Source organism: Sipha flava, unplaced genomic scaffold (genome assembly GCF_003268045.1).
Source record: "Sipha flava isolate LNK unplaced genomic scaffold, YSA_version1 39_pilon_pilon, whole genome shotgun sequence".
Lineage (NCBI taxonomy): Eukaryota > Metazoa > Arthropoda > Insecta > Hemiptera > Aphididae > Sipha > Sipha flava.
In genome coordinates, this window is record NW_020273107.1 from 1,380 (window position 1) to 26,861 (window position 25,482).

Sequence of the window (25,482 nt, forward strand, 5' to 3'; positions counted from 1 at the left end):
ATTTTCATTTTTATTCATAAGAATATCTCTAATAGTTTTAATTTTTTTGTAAACGAACGTTATTACCGAGTACGTAGTTTAATTTATTTTTTTATTATAACTCCGGATTTTCCTTGAACTTTATTTAATTTGATTTCTGCATTTTCTAATATCGCACGACTTTCAATTATTGTTAGATTTAATGTTTCTAATTTTTTGATTACTTTAACTAATAAACAACAATTTGTGAAAATATATGTATGCTAAATGATTATTCAGGTCATTATTTTATACAATATCAGAAGCTCGTGTAATAGCGATTGCAATATCTGAATCAAGATTTGTAATAATGTGAAATATTTACAAAATATGTAAAATAAGATCTCATATTTTCATGGTGTTATGAAACGTGCTTATTTTTAATAGGAATTGAGAAATTCACATTCAATAAAATTATGTATTTACATAAAAATCCGCGCCCTACTTATGACATTTTAATTACCGATTAGAAAATATTTTATGATACAATTAAAATTAATAAATACGTAATACTACCAACCAGAGGCGTATACATTACATTAGTATTGGGAGGAATAATTTACAAACAATTCATTATTTTTAATTTTTTATTGTTTATTTTTTACGTTTCTAACGCCCTCGTACTAAGAACATTATTTTACAACATTTAAAAAAAAAACCTAGGGGGGATCCGACCCCCATATCATCCCCTCCTTGTATACACCACTGCTACCAACTACTACTATACTAAGATGGAACAAATTATCATTAATAATAACAAAATTATTCAACTGTTATTGGTAACTTTTCATCTTCCGTAGCTGTAAATACTGTTTTCAACGTGGGAAAAACAAATTATTTTTAAAATTTGAGCACGGTACAATTAGCAAAAATAATAAAAATAGAACGAAAATAATAACACGCAGTGCAACTCACGCAAATACTGCATCCTCGACGACTAATGTTCACGTGCACACGTCAATCGCTTACTGGAAACCACGCTATGGTTATTTATTTTTATAGCTGTTGGTGCTGATCGCTACGGCCATCCGCAATAACCAATCGCAGCTTGGAAACCGTATCTTCATACACGACCACGTGAAGAGTAAAATCGTTGATTGCGAGGAATGCATTTTTTGTATGGAGTTTTTCATTAAAAATTCGCTGACTCGTTCTTTAAAATTTTACGATGACTGTTATTCAATCGTATTTATTATAAAAGTGTTTAGTCTTTATCTGTAGCTCTTGATTATTCTGTGTACTGCGCAAGCCAATGTACGAGTTTAATTCGCGTAGGCGTTGTTATTCGAGTATTTTTCGATAAAGGTGAATATAAAAAATTCTTTAAAAAAGTTATACCTTCTGCCTTGTTTCAATTATAATGTATCATAAGAATTATTAAATTTTCTCTTTTTATCTAGAATGGCGTTTTATTTACTGTTGATTTTCATTACGTGTGTATTTGCAGTCGCATATTGTGAAGATTGTGTTTACAATCTTAAACACAAAGACAAAGAATTTTTATTCGATCTTATAAGGTAATAATATACTTAATATAAATACATATATATTTTGTATATTTATTTATATTAATATATTTTATTGTGTACATTTACATTTTTTATAAGCTTTAAAGAAGTCCAAACAGTGAACTTCACTAAGAATAACGATTTACACACAATAAATATAAGATTATGTAACAACAGTGAAACAAAGTCAAAATGTAATGGAATGAGATCAAAAATATGTCTAAAAAGTAAAAATTCCCAAATCGATATAGGATCAAAAATTAAAGGTAACAGTACATTTTTAAATTGTACCTATTTGACTAGGTATTATAAATCATAATTATAAATTTAATTTTTAATTTTTTTTTTTTTTGCAATTGAACAATCTGTAAATATAGGTTTTACAATAAGTTCAAGTGTATTAAAGTTAAAATAAAATAAAAAAAATAAAATAATTTTAAAATATAATAAAAATAGATTAATTTATGATTTTAAAAATTGGTGATCTGGGGGAAAAATCCATTCATTGATGTTTCTTCGTGACATCTATGAGAGGAATTTAATTATTTAATAGATCATGACACCACATTCGTTTTAGGCAGAGGTGGGACTAGGAATTTTTCCACTTGAGGAAAATGTTAAAATTACGCCCTATCATAGATCAATAATCAAATACTCTTCTCGAGAATTTTTTTTAACTATTAATATACAATCATACTTACTGAGTTTTAACCTAATAACAATATTTAACAAAGTTAAAAATATCAAATTAGTTGTTAATAATTACCAAACTTACACCCTCTAAAATTGTACCCCCGGGGATGAATCCCTGTTTTCCACCCTCTAATTCCGCCTCTAAGTCTTCTGTAGTCACCAGGAATTAATAGCATGTTTTCGTAATTTTTTTGTGAGGGAGGGGTATTTTAAATTTTCTAAAAAAGTAATGATATTGTAATATAAAAATACATATAAGGTATGTATTAATAATAAACCTAAAAAATAAAACCTGGGAACCTTCCCAATAAAATTACACTGCTGAAAATGAAGGGAACGGATAGTCCTGAGAGTAGAGAATTACATTGAATGATTATAAGTTTCAGTTTCTTCATATTTGTGTTTATAAAAATGTTGCATAACAATGTTACAGATCTATAAGTCTAAAAGATAAATAAAGTAAATATAATGTTTCAAAATAATTAAAGGTTCTATTCAAAATTATATTTTGCATATTTTGTCATAAAAAAACATACTTTGAATATAAAAGAAAAAATAAGAAAATAGGTTAGAACATTTAAATTTGTTTAATATTTTAAACATAGTTTAGATAAATAAGGGTAATCAATAAACTAATAAATAATATTATGTGGTTATAATATATTTATAATACCTTTATTTTGTCAATTATATTTGTAATATACTAGTACTAAATATAAATTATGAATGCCTTTTTTTATTGCAAAAGTTATAGTTTTAAAAGTTAAAGAAATTTGATTCTTCTATATCAAACATCTTTAGAAATTTAAACTGATTTTGTAAATCAAATTAAAAACCTCTTTCACTCGGAATTGTTTTTTCAAGAGCAACAATACATAAGTTTCAAATTTAAAAAAGCAAACTAGTAATATGATTTATCTATCTTTGTATCTCAATCAACAGCGGTCTGTGGAGTTACACCTGATTTTTGCCTTTTATAAATATCTTAATTAAAAAATAATCAGTTTTGTTTTATCTTAAACATTTATAAAAAACATGATATTAATAATTTTGCATTCATTTTTCTTGTGTTTTAATTATTTTTTATTTTATTTTGTTGTTGTTAGAAATGAAATTTGATGGAAAGAACCAGCTTATTATAATTTTAGAGGGGACAACATTTTGTGAAAGAAATAAAAAACACCAAACAGATTTAACATTTATTTGCAACAATAGTGTAAGCCAAAAAATTAAATATTGTTATTATATTTTTGTTAAATCTCAAATTATAATTGGACAGTTCAAAAATTATATTTAATTATGTATTTATAATATATCTAAAAACATATTTATACAATTTTAACAAAAATAATTTTAAATTAAAATTTTAAGGTATTACAGTTGGTAATAACAAACAGTTATAATAATTATTGTTATATATTTGTTATAGTATTTTATATTGCATAAGCCAATAATAAATAAAAATAGTAGTGGATATCTACTATGCTATTATATAGACATATTTTATAATAAAACAAATTCACTCCTAAAGTTAGATCAACAAATAATGTACCTATATAATTGTATAGGCTTTTTATTTTAGTTATTATTTTAATTAGTTCGTTATGAATTATAACCTATTTATTTATTTAAAATTTAAGCATTGTATTAGAAAAAAAGATAAAAATATGTCAATGTATTAACATTTGATTTATCTATATTTGATAATCCAATGAATAATTAAACAATTTAATAACCCCTAGCCACTAGTTGAAAAGAGTACCATAATACATACGATATAGAAGTGCCTAATTATAAATTTGTTATTACAAGTTAAGATTAATACATTGCTTAGCACTTAATTTTTATTTTATTATAAACTCATTAATTTTTGTGTTAGAATAATATTAAATAAAAAATCACAATATTTTGGGAGCTATTATTACGAATCTTAACGATGTCACATATAATAATCATGACATAATTTATTTTTTATTTTTTAATCATACAATTCTAGATAGTTGATAGTAAAATTGTTTATAAGTCAAGTGATAATTGCAAACATATTATTGAAGTTTCTTCTGTAACTGCTTGTCCAGTAGATGACTTGGATATAAGGAAGAGCTGTACTGCATCAATTCCCCATAGCAATTATGTGTAAATATTTTATTTTAAATTTAATTATTCAATACTTGGGCTTACAAATACCTTTTAGTGAATATGTATGATACTGTGTTTATTTATTAAATTTTTTTTCGTACCAAGCTTTAACTTGAGTCCATTGAGGCGGAATTTTACTAGTAACTATTTGGTTGAAAATCAAAATCGTCGTTTTGAGATTAATATTTGTGGCCGTTTAACGAGCAATAATAAATGTGGCGGTAATATAACCACAATATGTGATGTGACAGATGAAATGAAACCAAAAGTATATGCCGTGGGACATAAAAATGATAAACTACTTTTTGATAATGAAAGTAAACATTTAAAATTAATACAGCATGAACTTACTTCACAAAAAAGTAAGATAAATTAAAATGTTTAACTAACATACTTTTATTGCAAAATAAACTTTTATTTTTTAAATAGAAGGTAGAATAATTGAAATTATATTTAAATGTAATGAAAGCATAACACCAGAAAAAACTACACCAAAATTTTTGAATGAAGAAAATCATCTAGGTAAAACAAAAAGTTCTAATGTTGCATATTTTGAAGTAGCCACATCAACAGTTTGCATACCAAGATTAACTTCTTGTGAAGTAAGTATTATGAATTTTTTTATGTATTTAATTTTTTTTTATTGATCTTTTTGTAAAAAATTGACTTCTAGGGCCATTAGTTTAACATTAACTTAAAATTAGTTTGCCCAGATTTATCTAATGTTATTGTAGGCTTAAATTAAGTTGTTTAATTTTCTTTATGAATTGTTTGATTTTGATGGTTAATTGAGGGTCAGGTCCCAGCGCTTCTCCTATTTGTTGAAATATTTGATAATTTTTCTTTGTGTCTTCGTATATTTGGCATTTGGTGATTATGTGCTTTAGTATGTAATCCATTCCATACATTTCGCATATGGGTGGATCTTTTTTTCCATGAGGTGCCTGTGTGTGATGAATGTATGTCCTATTCTTAGAGGGTTTAATATAGTTTCCTCTTTCCTCTTTAGTCCTGGATTATGCCATGTCTGTATGCTGTTTTTTATTTGGTTTTACTTGTATTCTGGTTTGTCCATAGTTTGAGCCATTTGTAGCTTAAGACTTGTTTTGTTTATTTTTTTATGTCTTCATATGTATTGAAAAGTGGAGTGTCTGAAGATGAGGCTGCTTTTGATGATTCTAAGTCTGATTTTTTGTTACCATCTATGCCATAGTGTCCGGGTATCCATAGATAGCATATATCCATATCATGTGCTTTGAGCGTTTTCTCTTGAATTAGTTTGGATATATCTGATGGGTGTGTGTGTTTTGGATTCCTGTGATGTTACTGAGTGAGTCACTGATTATGAGGTAGTTTCTGGGTGGTGTTTCTTTATTTTAAAATATGTATAACACCGCCTTGTATATCACCAGTGCCTCAGCCGTATAGACTGAGCACTTGGCAGGTAGTTTATATGCTGTGGTTTTATTTTCTGTTACTATTGCTATCCCTACGCTGTCTTTTGTTTTGGATGCATCAGTGTAAATATGTTTTCTATCATGGTAATTTTGTAGTACATCATGGAAAAGATTTTTATAGATATTGAGATTTGTGTTGTATTTTTTATATTCTGATATTTCTATGTTTGTATTGATTTGCATTAGCCTCGGAGGAAATTTTTGCTTTTCTCTTGGTACTAATATTATTAAGTTTAATGTAATAACAAATTGTTCTCTTTATTCATTTCTCAGAATAATATATTGCATACTAATTAATGTTATAACATTTAATTTTTATATAAAATTCGTGAAGTGTATTATAAAAAACGTTTAACTTATATTTTTTAATAAAACTATACTGGATAATTTATAAAATTGTATTTTATGTAAAATGTGATCTGTTTTTATTGTTGATTGTAGATTTTCAATGGTAATGATCATTATAATTTAAAACCTTTGCATAAGCGGGTAGGAAATTGGCTGGTAATGAATTATGAAACTGGTGGAAAATTTTACCTGAATGTTTGTGATTATTTAAATCAATATGATGAAGAAATTCCTGAGTTATGTTCAGGTACATTAATGTATTGATTGTATGTTACTATGTTCACTAGGTATTATATATATATTTTAATTTTTTTTTCGCAGTTGATCGTAAAACTTCAGCTTGTTATGTGAATAGTTCTGGTGTAGGCATTTCTATAGGGTCTTCTCAAATTGGTCCACATTTTGTAGGAAATTCATTAATATTAAATTACACCAGTAAGTTAAATATTTATTGGGTGAGCAATGAGTAAACATTTATGTGAAAATAATATTAAGTTATTATTTTCAGATGGAGAGAACTGTAAAAATTCTTTAAAATGGTCGACAGTAATATATTTTACTTGTTCTAATAAATCAGAACTGATACATGTTTTAACAGATTTTAATACATGTGTATACAAATTTCAATGGAAAAGCCGTGATGCTTGTAAATCATTGGTAATTATAAAAATTTGACATAGTTTATTTGTAATTTTTTTTATAATTGTTTTTTTTTTAGTTTGAAAGAAAAAATTATTGTATGGTTACACACCCACGATATTCTAATACTGTTTATAACTTTAATGATTTAAAAGATAAGGATTTTGAAGTTAATGATGAAAATTATGGGAAATTTCGATTTAGTATTTGTAGTCCATTGACAAAGCCCTGTAATGGTATTTTTGAATCAGCAGCTTGCTTTTCAATCAATGGAATTGAAACAAATATAGGACTTTTTACGGAAGAAATAGTTTTTGATAATGGTAAAATTTATATGTCTATGCATGGAGAAAAATGTGAGGATGATGGACCAAACAGTTATACTGTTATAAGATTTGTGTGTGATTATTCTAACACCAAAATAATTAAAATGATGAAAGTTAGTATAAAATATTTATAAATATATTTATTTATAATACAAATGTATTAAATTTTATAGTATGTGAATTATGTTATTGTTTTATATGGTTAGGATTAAGGAAGCTACACTACTATTCTTATAAAATAATTAAAAATTATTAATGTATTAATCTGTTAATATCCTAACCTCAATATTGTATACATGCAGTCATTTATTTCTTTATAATTTGTATCAGTACTGATATCTTTTATAAAATATATTATTACAGTGAAAATTGTCTAAAGCGGACCCTGAATAAAACGGAAAATTATCCAATACGAAATTTTTCTATGGTCTCGGCACTTTCCTATAGTTTTATATAGATGCTGAATCTCAATAAAACGGAACCTTCTTAACGCGGAAACGGAAAGATTTTATAAGTCCCATGCAAGTAAAAACCTTGCATAAACCGGAAAAATGACGCGCGTGTGTACTATAAACCAAAAATAAGGTATAAAATATAGATATGCACATCGTTGTTTGTACATCGTTAAATAGTGATAGATAAAGAAGATAAAAATTTTCTATACATATTCCTACAATATATGTACATACAATGCATATTATCGCATACATAAACGATACGAACTTTTTTTCTTTGTAACTGTGAAATAGTCATACACCAACAGTTGTACGTACATTTTCAATTTTATCTTTCGTTAATCGTATTAAATATTAAAATGCTAAAATATAAGTGTCTATGAAAAATATCAACTGATTGATATGAGTATAAAAGGATAATTGAATAATCTGGAATTTTTCCGTTTTATTGAATCAAGCGGAAAACTGCTTAAAGTGGAATTTTTTGTTGGTCCCATGCGATTCTGTTTTAGGCAGTTTACACTGTATTATAATGTTATAACTCAAATTTGTTAATATGATAGTTAAACTTTATTAAAAGTATATAAAGTTTAAATTAATATTAAATATTATCAACCATTACATTATTATAAAACAATATAATAAAAAATTAATAACGATGTAAGTATTCTGTTTATTAATATAAATGTTGTTATCTAAGTCCAATTATTATAAGTATCCCATTATTATGTAAATTTGACATTTTCTTTTGTTAACTTTAATGAGAATAAAAAATAAGTTTACTATTTTCTTCATTTAGTAATATGTATTTACATTTTAAAACTCAACCCATCCATATTAAAGGATTTTATCGCTTATAGCAGGGGTGGGTGATTGGTGGCCCGCAGTTCGCATCCGACCCATGAATCTTTTTTATCTGGTTCGTGCTATATTTTCAAATCACATCATACGATTTTAAAATTTATCGTCCATACTTTATCTTATCGATATAATAATTGTTATCTGGTATTAAATATTGTCAAATGTCTAAATGTCATATGTACACATATGTATATGTTAAGGTGTATGACCGCAGTAGGCGAATGTTGACAGTCACCGGTGTATGTTGACATTTACCAAAAATTGTAGTTAATATTGACAAAATGGTCTTAACGCGTTCATACAACGGTGATTGTTGACTTTTACCATTAGTGTTTGGTAAATGTTGACCACACTTGAAGCATGATGTATGTAAAAGGTATTTTTGTATTATTTTGTAGGATCGATAATATTTTGGATTAGATTTGACGTTATCGCCTAGTTATGGTTGTTGGCTGTTGTAATGGATGTTGATAATGACTTCTATTAATTAGGAAAAAAATATGCGATTATCAGTCAGCTGTACACTCAAAATCAATATACAGCGTGCAAAGAAAAATTGATTTTTTGAACGACATTTTATCCGATAAGACAATGTCTTTGAGGCAGGTATCGACGGTTGCTTCCAAAAGTGGCGGCCAAGGTTACATACGATGGAATTGTAATTGTAAGAATGGGGGAATAATTTGTAGCAGTAAATGCTACGATAGTTTACAGTGATGTAATAAATTAAACTATATATTAAAAAAATAATTTGTTTATTTATGAATCTGATATTTATTTGATTATATATATATTGTTTGACATGTCAATATTCACTAAATAACTATTGCGCATGTCAACAAATACTGGTAAATGTCCGTATTGTGAGATATTTGAAATAATTGATAACATTCACTAAAATGATCGGTAAATGACAACATACACCGGTGACAGCATTCATTGCCATGCGGTCATACACCTTAACATATAAGTACATATAACTTTCAAACATAGCTGTTTGTACCAAACTATTTAACTATGTCAGTTTCTTCGTATCATTCGTGTCGTGCTATCATGTGTGTTGAATTTATTATTTCGATGTATATAAATGCTAATTAAAATTCATATTTTGAATGAACTTTTTTTTCCTATGCTTTGGCCCGTTTGATTTTAATTTTCTTAAAATTAGCCCTTTAGTAACTTTAAGTTGTCCATCCCTGGCTTATAGGATGAATTTGCAACTGTATATTTTCTAATTTTAATAACCTAACTTGTATAATAGTTATTGCAATATATAACTTTTACTACTAGTATATTAGTATTAAATAAAAATAATAGGTACAATCATTTTTTAAAATTTTTAAGTTTATTTTAAATTTCATAATTTTATTATAAAGTAATATTTTATATTTTGTTTACTAGGATTTACAAGAGTGTTTTTTTGAGTTTTTTGTATTTACAAAATATGCTTGTACTCAAAGTCTAAAAATTAATTGTACTGTAGATGATCAGTTGGGAAATATTTATGATTTAAGTAAACTAACCAAATTAAATAGTAATTATGAAATTACTATCAATCCAATGAAAACAATTATTTTAAATGTTTGTCATTCTGTTATTAACAATGACATAAATGGCACTAATTGTCAACTCAATAGTGGAGTATGTTTAGTAGACAAAAATTATTTATCGACTTATCATTGGTAAGGATTATTTAATTTTTAGTAGATAGGTAAAATTATAATATTAAGAATTTAATAAGTAGTGAAATATTAATTTTAGGTATAAAAATATTGGTGATGTATATGAAAATCCTCGTAAAAAGGGAAATAAAATACTATTAGAAATGAAAAATGGTTTTTATAATGCTCATAATGTTTCATCAGTTATTGAATTTATATGTCAAAATCAAAATAATAATGTAAGTATATTAAGTATCATCATAATACTTATCAATTTAATTTTTAAATTTGTTTTATATAAAAATGCACTATGTATATAGATTTCGGTTATGTTGAAAATTGTTTAAAATTATTATATTAACAAATGTAATTTATTTATTATTAATTAACGGGCAATGCCCTTTGAAAAAATATAGGCAAATATATTTTAAATGTAATTAAAAATATATAGTAGAAATATAATTTGTATATACTACATAACTATTGTAAGTGATTGATTCATAATTAACACAGAATCAAATTTATTAGAACTATCGATTTAAAATGTTTAGGGTAGATTAATATTATAATTTTACCGTTCACATGCTTCTTCAGTTTTGTTTCATAGGCCATTAAGGATCATCACTGCTCCACACAGCCTCCTCCATTCCTCTCTATCATTTTCTAATTCTTTTGGGTTATTAACCCCAAATATCCTGACATTTTGGTTGGTCTCATTTATCCGTCTTTTCTTCAGTCTGCCCAATGGTCTCTTGCCTTCTCGTTTTCACTTAAGTGCATCCTTCATTATGCCATTCGATTTCCATATGTATCCAAATTAACTCATTTTTCTGTCTTTAAATGTTTGTATAATGTCTTCTTCTCCCCACAGGTCTATAATTTCTTTATTAAATCTTATTTCATATTCACTTTTTTAATAATTTATTTTAGGACTAAAAATGCGTTGTAGGAATTTTATTTCTAGAACGGCCAGATTTTTTTTTTGTTCTCTTTTAACGTTGGCTACGTTTCGCGTGCGTATATAATTACTGGTCTAACTAAAACCTTTTATAAATGCATTTTTGATATTTTTGATAATATCTTGGAACTGAAGGTTTTTTTGTAGCGCGACATAACACTTATTTCCAACTTTTATTCTCAGGTTTATTTCCTCATGATAATTATTGCGACTATTTATATCAACTCCGAGATATTTAAAGTTTTTTACTTTTTCGAAACAATAATTTTCAATGCCCAAATTTCTGTTTTGGTGTAATTGATTACCTCTCATAATTACCATATATTTAGTTTTCCCTTCATTTATCATTAGCTCCATACTCAGCGCTCTGGTTATCAGCTCCTTTGTAGTGTTTTTTATGTCCTCTTCATTTAATCCTAGTATCATTACATCATCAGCGTAGGCTCGTAATGCATTTTTCCATTGAAACTGACACCATTCGCTGTTTCTTGGACCTTCCTATTAACCTTCTCTAGGGAAATTTTAAATAATATCAGTGACAGGGCATCTCCTTGTTTTAAACCTACTGTTGCCTCGAATTCTTCTGAATAATTGTTTCCGAATTTAATTTTACATCTTGATCCCTCAATGCATAATTTCATCATTTTGACTAATTTCAATGGTATATCAAACTTTTCTATGCTTTTCCAAAATGATTTTCTCTGGATAGAATCATATGCCTGCTAAATCTATAAACAATAGATGTAATGGCTTATTGAACTCGTAATGTTTTTCTATTACTTGTTTTAGTGGTAACACTTGGTCGATTGTATATTTTCCTGGTTTAAAGCCGCATTGGTATTCACCTACTATTTATCTCACATATAGTTTCAGTCTATTTAAGATAATATTTGATAATACTTAATAAGCTGTATTGAGTAACGATATACTCTTGTAATTATGACAATTTTCTGGGACACCTTTTTTATATATGGTACATACTCGTATTACTGCTGTCTCCCATTCTTCTAGTATCTGTTCTTGTTGCCATATCTTCTAAATTAGTTGAATTAGGCGATGCGTTAGTAAACCACTGAATAAAACATAACTAGACTGGACACAGGACCGTGCAAATATCAGTGGTGCACACAAGATTTTTTTTCGGGGGGAGGATCAAGGTAAAAATATAACACATTTTACAATTAACAAGATAATACAAATCCTTAATGTATTTTGACTTAAATAATAGTATTGATAATCAGTGCTCGAATTGGGAAAAATTAAGTAGAAGAGCTCAGTCCAACGATTTGAAAACTGCGTTCCACGTGCGCAATTATTTGACACAGACCCGTGGGGGGGGGCTTTGTCCCTTTTCCCCTCTCCACCAACCCTAAATATATTTTGAATACCACTTTTCAGCTAAACAAATATTTAAATTCCAAATATAATATATTTTGATAGCAATATCAACATCCTATATGTTACAATAGAAAATAAAAATAAAATAATAATTAACATAGGTAATTATAGGCGATCAGGCATTCTCATGAATTGAATGATATAATCATATATTTGGTTTTTTATATCTATTTTTATTCCTTAGTGCGGGCCACGGCCTTAGAAGATTAGTCTAAGGGCGTTGTGAGGGCATTTATTTTTTTCGAAATGACGATATCGTCGATCGCCAATATTAATAACAAACCGTATAATTTATAAAGTATAATACACCAAATTCACAGACATTACTATTTATATTTTTCCAGAAATGACGACGTTGTCCCTTATCATAACCACCATATAATCTTATATTATATTATAATTATAAAAATATTTTCGATATTATAAATCGTAAAAGTCATTTTCCAATTGACGTTAATTGAAATTCGTATAAAAATTATTTTGGACATCAATTAGGATGAACGTGGCGTTAGGTTGCGTCCCCCCGTTCCGGTGAAAAAATATAGTTGGGGTACACAAAAAAAAAAAAAATAGTAGAGGAGCTCCGTCCCCCTGCGCACCCCCCCCCCCATAATTCGAGCACTGTTGATAATAGAATAGACTATTCTATAATCAATGATACTAGGTATTCAATACTAGCTCTTCATATTTCAAACTTGTAAAATTTGTAAATTTTAACCTAGACATCGGAGAAAATTTCGGGGGGTAGGTTACAATCCCTTTACCCCTCCCCCTGCGTGCACCACTGGCGAAGATAAAAATCCGTCAAGAGAATTGTTACAATGGCTCAGGGCCATAATTATACTATATAGATTATGCCTACATATCATTAACAATTAGTTCTTCTCTTTTTTTTATGAGTTCAGTTTCTATTCTTGTCTTCGCCCGGCGATCTATAGATAGAGATTAGATCTATAGATCTTATAGGACAAATGGACGTCAAATAAAAAAAATATATAAATCAGTAAATAAAATAAATAAGTTGTTTATATTTATTATAATATGTAAATTTTAATGTTAAAAATATTCATTTGAAAAAACTTCACCATCGCGATTTGAATTTATAAATGACATCTTACATATACACTGACATACAATTTGTACACGACTAATACGTTTATAGATGTGTATTATCGTGTCTCGTGTATCACCGTGTTTCGATAAGTGTGATAATTAGGGCTCGGAACTTAATGCACTTAAAAAATACTATATATGCATGCACTTATGCGCTTAAAAAAGTACAAATATGCTCTAAAAATATACACTTATATTTTATTTTTGTACACAAAATTTTCATTTGCACAAATATTTTATAAAATTATAAATATAGAAAAAGCAAAGTAATAAAAATAATTTTGATTTAAAAAAAAAAATAATAATAATAAAATAGCATTAAAAATGTTTCTTGAATAAAATAAAATGCACTAGTAGAATGTTCAATAATCATTATTTTCTAGAAAAATAGTTATAGAAAATCATTGTATTTCGATAGCAGCTGCTCCTATTTGATATTTTTATAATATTTTATTTTAGATGAAGCTAGCAGTAATTATAATTTATAAATATATGTATATTATATAAACCAATAGGATAAAAACATTGTTTTTAATGTCGAATGGGAATTTGAAAAATACAATACAAGAATATTAAGAAAGTTCTCTCAATATGAATGAATTAATTTTTTATTTTTTTGAATTTTCATTCTGAATCTTCAAAAATCATAAAATATGCTCTAAGAAATTGTAAAGTTAAGAAATATGCTATAAAATCTAAAAATCACTAAATATGCAAAAATATGCACTATAAATTTTTGATATGGTTTTCGTAGTGTCTTGGAACGAATTTCTAGCTCACTTAGCAATAAATCCAATCGTGCAAAAAAAACATGCAAATGCAACAACTTCCGAGCCCTAGTGATAATTATTATGATGTAAAAACCAATAAGTTATATATATTGATATAAAAGGTACCTATTGCCAAAACGATAAAATTCGATAAGGTTTGATATTATAATACGATCAAATCCCGTTTCTGTTCTCGTAGTGTTCGGTTATGTTCTTTTCCGTCTACTCTTATCGCAGCTATTATTTATATTTATTGTATCTAACCGTTAGTGTATTTTAATTACCTTTATATGTCGTCTTCGAGCGGCGACTCGCGGTTAGGTAAATCACCGGCTCCTAACAAAATAAAACCTATTTTGTCTTTTAATCTGGTACTTGACTCCAGTTATACACCTGTCATCTAAAAAAAATGCACATAAGTTAAAAGCCAACTCACTCTCTCCCAAGTCCCCTGAATTTCAACAAATTTTAAACAACACTCCAGTGTTAAATACTTCGGCCTTCGATTATAACAATCTCGTATCTACGGAAAACAGTACGTCGCCAGACTCGATCATTTAACAACAGCTTATCTTCTGATAATTTTAATGATCTTACTTTGCGTTCCGTCTGGTATGATTTCAACGCCAACTACCATTTCTACGTATTCTACTGATAATCCTAATGATATTAATATGTCGTCTTAACTTACACAACAGACCTCTGCTGATTATAACGGTCCCGTCATAATACTTATTGAATGCACCGTTTTTAATAAAAACTTAGGTAATTGGCATCCGATTTAATCAGCCAAATTTTTTTCTATCAATTTCACTGGTATAATTAACATCAAACCCTCTGGCGCAAAAAAAATCAAGATTATCTTTGATTCGATTTTGAATGGTAATCTCTGTCTGACTTCCGATGTTTTAATTGAACATGGCTTTACAGCTAGCATTCTTTCGAACCTTATATACTCTTTTGGTATAATTAAACTCCATCCAGACATCTCCGAGGACGATTTCCTGGATGGAGTCCTATCATCTTCCCAAATCGTAAGCTTCAAACGTATATCAATCGAAAAAGGTGGCAATATCGTACCTACACGCATCGTTGAACTCAAATTCTTGTCTCCTAAACTACCTCAATACATTTCGGTCTACAATATGATTTTCGACGTCCATCCAAGCATTCGCTCTCCGGTATAATGCAATAGATGTCTACGTTATGGGCATATCCAAAAATTCTGTCGCACCGATCCTCAATGCAGCCATTGCGGTTCCAAACATTTTATCACTGATTGCCCATCCATTCTTATCACAGACCCGACTTGTCTCTTCTGCAAACTTCCACATGTAGCTACAGAACATAGCTGTCAGGAATGGTCAGCTCAAAAAGTTTTCAAAAAAATCATGGTTACTGAAAATTTATCTTATAAAGATGCTTTAGAATTCAAGAAAAATAAATATTGTACCTCTGCTTTTAAATAATCGATGTAGTAAATAGTCAGCTTCCAAATCCCAATATTTTGAAACCAAACATGCCCCTTTATGAGGACAATTTTCCTAACTTAAATGAAAGCCATAATTTTTTTAATTCTAGAAAACACAAACAGAAACTTTATACTACGTCGAATAAAAATAAAAATGTCTCACTCGCTAAACCTTTCTTTTTTTCCCCTAATGGAAGTTATTTAGATAATATCTAATCAACGTAACTCTATGGAGAATAATTTTAACCATTTTTCTTGGGTACATTCTTTATCCTTAAAACTTTCCGAAACTTTAATTAACTCTCTCTCTCTATCCTCCCCTTTCTCATCTTCTGCTCTTCAGTCCTTAATTGAATCTTCTCTATTTTCTTTATTAGCTATACCCAACTTCAAATATGTTTCCTAAGCTACCTCCTATTCTTCTGTACGTAAACCTAGCATAAATTACCACATCCTTACTCGTTATTAACTTTACGCAAGCATTAATGTCCTCTCACATAAATTGTATCATTTTTGGCAACAATTTAAATATAAGAAGCTTATCAGCTCGTCTTCCTTCTCTTATATACCTTCTTTCTGCTCAAAAATGCTCTGTTGCAATACTTTCTGAAACTTGGATCATCCTCTCCCGTTATATGAATATCCCTTCTTTTAGAATCCACAGATCTGATCGACTAGATGGGTCCACTAGAGATAATTTCTATAAACACAAAATTGACGTTTTAGGGGTTGAAATCGTTTTGGATTCTCAACCTCCTTTAGAGATATGGTCTTGCTATATCCCTAGTAGTTCCAACGTTCCTTTTAACATCTGGTTTTCTCTTTTCAGCCTGATCTCCAGGATATACATATCTTACTCTCCCTTTTCAACAAAAGGAATCTTGTTTTTTTTTCACCTTTCGGCTCTTCTAATACTCGTTCCACTTTTACAGGTCTACTTCAAGGGAGTTGCCTCAGTCCGTTGTTGTTTAAAATATATATGAGCATTGTAGCTAATAGTCTTTTGAGGTGTGGTTATTAATGCCTTATCTAAGCTGATGATATGGTCATATTTTCATCAAATAAATCTCTTCCCCTCACTATAGAATTATTAAACGCTGCCCTCATTGATCTTAAAATTTTTTAACAAACATATCACTGGAAATTGCTCCTGAGAAATGCAAATCCGTCATTTTTACTCAATGCAGATATTCAGATCCCTTAACATTCACCTTGATGACCACCTTGTTACATTTGATACCACCGTCACCTACCTAGGCATCACTCTAAACACGAAACTACGTTAGAACCTCATATCTATTCGCTTTCCGCGATCACATCTCGCTGGGCTAATTTTCTCAGGACCGTATCGAACACGTGGTGGGGGTCTCATTCTACTTGCTTGTTTTCCATTTATCGCTCTATCATTCGTTCTAAATTAGACTATGGTTGTTTTCTCTTCGGTTCGACTGCTCATTCCAACTGGAAAAAAAATAAATTCACTCCTAACGCCTTTTCTCAGAACTATAATGGGATACGTAAGGTCCACCCCCGGGTTATCGAAGTTGAGACAATTAGTCCTCATTTTAACATCAGATGCCGGTGGCTTGCCGGAAAATTCGTATTAAAATCTTTAGCTCTTTCTAACCATATTATGTTTGATACCTTCTATTCCCTTTTTGTCACCTGGCGTTATACACCCAAAGCAATGCCCGTCCTCTATTGCAGCTAACAATCTTTCCAATTTTCACCAATACGTTATAAATTCAAATAAATTTCCACTCTATGAGCCAGGCGCGGATCCAGGAATATTTTTTTGGACGGGCCCATAAACTTAACCACAAAAGAAAATACAGTAAAATTATGATTTTATTTAATGAATCTCTCATTTTCGAATATTCTAGCCATTCGTATTTTGAATACCACGAAATATTAAATGATCTCTGTTTTCCGCCAAAGTTTCGTCTTAGAGACGTAATGTTGGGTTGATTTGGCCCTTTTTCAACGTTTTGACTAATATCAAAAATATTGTTTTGAACATCGCGATCAATGACACCTATTGAAGTAGAAGATTTACGAATTTTTTTGGAAGTAACAGATTCAATAACAGATTGATCCAATTGTAAAAGGGGAACAAGAAAATTTTTCATGGCCTATAAAAAAAGTATTTATAAATAAAATAAAACAGGATTTTAGAATCTCAGATATAAAGAGTGGTAAATTGTTCTTATATGTGAGTAACTATTTATTACAATAATATAACAAACTACGTATATATACTGTACATATATGTATTTGTTTTCGTGTAAGTATTCAATATTGAATAATTGCACAATTTGTTAAATATAAAATAAATAGTTAAAAAAACAAAATAAAACTTACCTATTTGGTATATGTGCTCAGCACGTCAGCAATTCGTGGATGGATTTCCAATAAATTTTAATATTTAAATTGTTTAGTTAAAATGTGGATTTAAGTATCGCTTATTGGAAGTTGACAGCAGACAGAATAATATTATGAGTACACGTGTGTCATTTAACAATATTTACTGGTCGGGTAGGGTCCAGTTTTACGTACACTTATTATATCTTATCGGGGTTCCATTGGCGTTCGAACGACGACAATCGATATTTAGATAAAATCACGCTAATTACACGGACAATATTCCTGTTCATGATCCTCTATTTCTGGTTGGTCCAGCATTTCTTGGAAAACTTGAACTCTTCAGCAATAAGAAAGGTGGTAGGTATCTTCATTGATGATAAATATTAACCATTTTATTGTCTGATCTTTTATGTAGTTGTTTTTAAATTGGGATATATAAAAAGACTTGGTTGTGTATGGACATAATATTGTGGAACTTAAAATTTTATCAGAGATAATTGAATAAGAGTGAATATGACATTAGGTAACAGACAACTTACAAAAATCTGTCTATTATCTGTCTTCAGTCAACTAAAGATGCTAGATCGAGAATCTTTATGATTGGATTGTAATAATGAATACCTAATATATAACTTACATGTCTCAAATATTTTTCTTGAACTGTTTCATGCTAATTAGCACCATTTGCAATATATGGGTCCCAAATTAGTGAGCCATACTCTAAAATGTGTTATACTAAGGTACTGAATAACGTCTTTACCAAGTAATATGTTACTGATTGAGGTTGTGGTTTTAAACTCTTTGAACATTAAATTTATATAATGATTTTATTAAAATTACAGCTAATGAAATTTTAATTTATATTTTTAGTTTGCTATTAACTACTTATAATGAATTTCAAAAATTTTAATCAAATCAAATCTATATTTGAGTTTTTACATTATTTTTCTATTATTTTTAATATCTTTTTTATGAAAGCTGATAAAATTTAATAATTAGTTGTAGAATATTGATTCATATCTATATTTTAATATTATATATATATATTTTTTTTCATATTTTATATTATATTTCATTTTTATTCAGAAATTTAAATTTATGACAATATTACAATCTAATACAAATGTTTTATTCATTTTTTTTCTGAGATAGATGATTATGTTATTTATTAATTATTATTATGATAATTTTACTATGTTTTTTTTAATTTTTAATTTTATTTAGGGATATCCAGTGTTTGTGAATGAAATAAACAATAGATTTATATTTAAATGGCATACACCATTAGTGTGTCCTGATAGAAAACAAAATAAAAAAAGAGAAACTCTGGAAGATAAACTTGATCTTGATAATTTTAATAACACTGTTGGAATCCACCCTCAATTGGAAATACTTACTGAAGTGAATTAAATTTTATATTTTTAATTAAGAATATCACTTTATATTAAAAATAATATGTACATTTTATATTCAAAAAATTAATATCAATCTTAAATTAATATTTATGTAGAAGTAGTACACATATGCACATTTGATGCTTAAATTATAAAATAAAAAGTTCAAATATAACTAAGTACTTAGTTTTATCTAATCATTAATTTTATATTTTTATATTCTGAGTGAAACAAGGAATGCAGGTATTGGTTTTGTCATTATGTATTTATTTTTTGTGTTTGTGTATATAATTTTAATTAGAAGTATTGTTTCAATCATCACCTAGTAATAATCAATAATATGAAATTGGTTTTAATTAGTAATTTAACATGCTTTTAAAAGAAATAAATGTAACATTAAAAGGTAACACTTTTGTAATGAAAAAACAGCAAAATGTACGACCTGCTAGTTTTTGACAAATTATAATACCTACTGGTTTTTATTGTTATACAAAAAATAGTAATCGTAGGGACTTGATATTTTCGACTGTTCATGTCACAGTTTGTTTAAGATGGTATAATTTTCATAAGAGTTTATGAGATATTTATAGAAAATTGAGATTTTCATATTTGTTTAGTTTTTTTTTTTCAAAAAATCATTTTGGTTTGACAAAAATGTATAATTAATGTACATATTTAAATTTATAACATGCTGATGTTTCATACACATTATTAAAGTATTTTTTTTGTAAGTTAGCATGACCTTTAATTATATCGTAAGTTTGATTTATACAACTAAAAAAAAAAAGCATATGTACGTTTTGAAAAGGTTAAATTTATAATTTAATAATGATTAATTACAACACAAAGAAAATTGTAATTGGTCTTATAAATAAGTATATGTTATTTTTTTATGCAATATTATAGTTGAAATGTGGTGTCAGTTTTATTGATTTAACACCATTAAAAGGAAATTATATAGTTATCAATAAGGAAACAAATACTAAGTATTATATTAACATGTGTATGCCTACTACTAAAGACAATATTAGAGGAATAATGGAATTTAATGGTAAAAATTATGTAAGTATAAAATATCAAATTGAATAAGTTATTTTAAACCAATTATGATTAAAGATATTGTTTTTTTTTGATTTTTTTCATAATCATTATGTTATATATGATGTGTTTTATTTTATTTGATTAAGAGTATTGGTAGTCAAGGAATGCTAAAAATTGAGAAGGAAGGTAAGGTTAATGTACACTTAATGATAGGTGACAAATGTCCAGAAAAATCAAGACTACCGATGGAATGGTCAACTAAAATTATATTAATATGTAGTAATATTGAAGTAAATTAATTAATTAATCTGTAGGAATAGTTTTATAATTATTAAATAATTTTACCCTATTATGAAGGCAAATCCAATATTTATGAAAACAAGGAAAAAATGTGCATTAGAATTTTTATGGGAAACTAGTCATGTTTGCAACAAAATAATATTAGAATTTAATGAGTGTAATCGTGAAGCATATATTATAGGTTACAGAAAAGACATAGAAAACAGTAAAACTATAAATATGAAAAATATATTAAATACTACTAAAGTAAGTTCTAGTATAATATAAATTGACTTATTTATCAAATGAATAATACATATTAATTTTAATTAATAACATTTTCTTTATTTTAGTTTTTTGATAACTTAACACAAACATGGTTTGATGTAAATTTTTGTAATGCAACTGTTAAGTTAAATAATTTAACTTCACTTAGTCTTATGAATTTGTTATATGATGTTAAAAATAATCAGATAAGTGCTTATTTTAAAGATAGTAAATCAAGTAATTTAAATTATAATAACCAGATAACCTATTAAATAGTTAAAAATATCATAATAAATAATATTTTATAATAAATATAATTTCTAGGATTTTCAGGTGTGAACATTATAATAGAATGCTTCAGAAACATGGAAGATTTATCCATACCTAAAGTTGAAATAACTAGTGTAAGTTTTGTTGAACAGTATATAAGACTAAATTGTCTTAAAATAAAAATGAAGTTTTTCAACTTTGTATAAAATAATTATTTACTTGCTTACTAATATGGTTTATTTCACGAAAATAAATTTATCAGTTATAACTTTGTTGATTCATTAAATTTATCGCAGGCTTGATAGTTTTGGAAACTTATTCCTTTTATATAGACTGTTTTATTTTGAATATAATGGAAATGAAAATGTAATATTAAATGTTTTTTTAGGACGGATTAAAAATCAATATGTATTCTAAAGGTTTGTGTTGTATGGACAATAATTTTACAAATGCAGAAACATGTAAAAATATTCCATTAGCAAACATTTTAACTACAAAAATGTTATCTAATAATACCAAAAAAAATGAATTGTCTATTAATCTTCAAAATTATGATTATAAATCAAGTGATACTTCAGAAGAATCAATTGTTTTAACTAAAGAAAATATTGAAGAATCTGACTTAAATTATGAAAATAATAATGAGTTTTTTTCACAATATTATGGTATATTGATGGACAATGAAAAAATCAAATACCTATAAATTATAATATGTAACTTTATAAAATGTTATAGGAACAACTGAACTGATAGATAATTTCAAGAATCAGTCATCTGTGAAAAAAGAAAACTCTGATTCTTCATTATACTTAGGTAAAATCATTTTTGAAAAAAAAAAAAACAGAAAAAATGTATCTTTTATTAGTATACTGTATTGTCTTTAATCTACATTTAAAATTTATGAATATTTAATAATAATAAAAAAAAACTTATATTACATATGATCATAGGCGTGCGCAGACATTTTTTTTTAGGGTATTCAAAGGCTCTGCCACTGCCTCCCCCTCCTTAAAACTGAAAGTTAATTTAAGCATTCGAAATTCTGGTCTTAATAACTATTTAATTTAAAATTTTAATTTTTTTTCCTGAAAAAAGTGACTAAATAGCTATTTCTTAATCGTTGTAACTGTCTTCATAATTAAAATTTAAAATTAAATTACGAAAAAAAAAATTAAATACATAACACTTGAAATGGTTTGAGTAATACGTTTAAATAGGGTAAATAAATAATAACGTAATTATATACTTAAATTAAAAACAAAATAAATTTGATAAATAATCAAAATTAATCATAAAACGATTCTGCGTACAGTTGAGTTCTTAATATCACCAATAATGTTTTCGGCATTGTAATTTATAGCCATTTCTTGTAGTTGATAGCTATTTAATCTCGCTTGAATTATTGTACTTCTTAATTTCATTAACACATTAAATCGTTATTATAGCATATGGTTTGTGTTTCAAAAATAAATTAAACTATCTGGGACTAAATATAAAAATATAATAAAAATCATAATGTAATACACAATCGCAGAATTATACATAAGACCAAATATGTCATAATTTTTATTTATTTTTTATAATTTTAAAAAGAAGGCTCTATGTTTAGGGTATGCATTTGCATACCCTGCATACCTCCTGCGCACGCCTATGCATATGATTTTATTTGTGTGCGTATATTGAATATAAGAACATGTTTGATAATCTATAATTTTTGTTTTTTTATACCAAATTTTGTCTAGTTGATTCATTACAAGGTTTTAATAGAATTTCTTTTCAGTTTTTCAAATAATTCAGTTAACTAAGGAAAAACCACAAAAAAAAAAAAAAATCGTAGACTTGAAATATTTATTGAATTCTTATATCACTATTCTCTATTAGTAGTTAATATTTTCAAAATTTTTAACTTTTTGAGCCATTTATTGATACTTGAAAATGTTTGACTTTTTTAAAAATTGTAATTGATTTTAGTTGGATAAAATTTTTAATTTTTGGGTTTATAGTGCCTTACAAAACTGCCCATAAGTTGATCTTCAATGTTAAAAAAAAATTGAAGATTCTCGATTACAAACATTTTTGAAAGTTTTATTGTTTGTGTTATAAATCAATTATGATATTAAATTAAATTTTTTTTTTTTTAGAAGTGTTGCTAATGGCTTTATTGTTTATATCACTGATGTGGTTTTACCGATGGAAGTTACTAAAAGAAATTCGAAAACTCTGGTACATTTTACCATCAGTAAGTTTCATCTGTAATTTTATTATTTAGTTAAAATAAGTAACTTAAAGTTATAGCAGTTTACCCTTATTTGGTAATATTAAGTAGGTATATGATTAATTTTGGAAAACTCTGTTTTAATTTATCTTATGGTTATTGTAATTAAATCTTTTTTTTTTTTTAATTGTTGATGTTTTAATGCAGTGGTTCTCAACCTTTTTTTGTTCACGGAAAACTATTATACATCAATAAGTTTTCGCGGCACACTCATGTACTTGACACCAAAAACTTAGGGTACACGCTAAAATATCCAGTTTTATCAATCGATATTTTCAATTTATTTCCAAACAACTGTACAGTTTTAGAACTAAATGATTTTAATTTACACACGTATGATTTATCTGTACAGATAAATAAATGTAAAGAAACATTCTGTTTTCAATATTTTTATATCAGTCATTTTTCGGGGCACACTGGTTGAGAACTACTGTTTTAATGTTTAGTGCAAATTAAATGCATTTTATACTCTTGAAAGAAAATCTCTTTTTAAAAATAAATTTAATCTATGTTTCTATGTCCCAGGTTAGTCCCAGACTAAAACATATTTTTCCATATAATATGGTTTTTGTTAAATTAATAAAGATAAGTTTTAAAAGAGCTTAGGATTTTATAAAAAAAAAAAAACAACTTAAAATGTTATAACTAGTTTAATAAATCTTACAAAATATTTTGTAACCCATCCTTAAATTCTATAATTATTTATATACTTATTTTTAATTTTAATGTTTTAGGTTAGAAGAAGAAGTGGAAATTATAATCGTAATTTTATGGAAATTAATTAATAAAAGCTTACCTAATGTTTTATTGGTAATAAGTTATAGTATTTTCTATACATTTATTACCTACTACAGTATTAGTCTGAATAAAATGTATATAAATAATTAAACTATCTTCAAAGTTTTTATATTTTATTTATCAACAATAATTAGCTCCATTTTATTGTGTTGTGACATTTTAAATTGTGCAATTTAACTACATTTAAGATCTATCTTGCTTGATTGATGATAAATTATATCTTATAGTATGTGTAAATTGATATAATAAAAATATGTAAACTAGATAAAAAATATAGTGTATTAACTGTATAAACAAAATTGAAGTCTAAAATTGGAATATCCTGATGTTGGTTGTACAAGTAATTTGATATTACTGGTCGATTTTCTTCATGAGTCCCCCACAATTTGCATCATTTATTGCGCATTCATCAGTTGAATAATTTTCATTAAAATTCACATACAATAATGTTTATAAACTACCTGATGACATTTCCACTCAAAGGCATCAGTGAATACAGCTTTTTATTGACAAATAAATGTCATAATAAATACACAGCCGATTGATATTGTTCAAATTTATTATAATTACAAAATTATCAGGTTCATCAGTTAAAAATACTGTTACATAATAGCTCATCATAAATTTGTTTTCCTATGATTTATGAATACTATCTTATATACTCATTAATTTATATTACATAAAAAAATATGTTTTTTTAATATAAACAAATAATTATGAATGGTTAATGACAAAGAATGAACAGTCATTACAAAAAAGTAAAAACAAATTCGGAATCTCATCACTAATTTCAAGTTAAAATAGTAACAAAGTATAAAAAAATTGGTCCATATTGAAATGCAGGTGGTTTAAAATATATTATCAGGATATAATATTAAAATGAATAATAAATAAATATATATAGATTTATCTATATATATTTATATAATAATAATAATAGTGATCACAATTTGTTACGCTTAGTAATACTATAAAATAT

General features: G+C 26.9%; 1 protein-coding gene and 1 pseudogene across 1 annotated transcript; both read left to right on the top strand.

Moving 5' to 3' along the window:
• The first annotated feature begins 263 nt into the window (after nucleotides 1-263).
• Nucleotides 264-24,594, top strand: LOC112688553 (cation-independent mannose-6-phosphate receptor). Its single transcript, XM_025561809.1, has 23 exons — nucleotides 264-1,323; nucleotides 1,419-1,535; nucleotides 1,626-1,792; nucleotides 3,326-3,435; nucleotides 4,216-4,355; nucleotides 4,464-4,720; nucleotides 4,788-4,960; nucleotides 6,257-6,410; nucleotides 6,485-6,598; nucleotides 6,672-6,820; nucleotides 6,882-7,241; nucleotides 9,846-10,126; nucleotides 10,206-10,344; nucleotides 19,404-19,580; nucleotides 20,480-20,635; nucleotides 20,761-20,904; nucleotides 20,972-21,160; nucleotides 21,247-21,397; nucleotides 21,485-21,564; nucleotides 21,819-22,095; nucleotides 22,166-22,243; nucleotides 23,572-23,669; nucleotides 24,440-24,594. Exons 2-23 carry the CDS (start codon nucleotides 1,420-1,422, stop codon nucleotides 24,488-24,490), a joined length of 3,561 nt encoding a protein of 1,186 aa, XP_025417594.1. The 5' UTR covers nucleotides 264-1,323; nucleotide 1,419; the 3' UTR covers nucleotides 24,491-24,594.
• On the top strand, nucleotides 14,529-18,048 carry LOC112688554 (annotated as a pseudogene).
• Nucleotides 24,595-25,482: the final 888 nt, after the last annotated feature.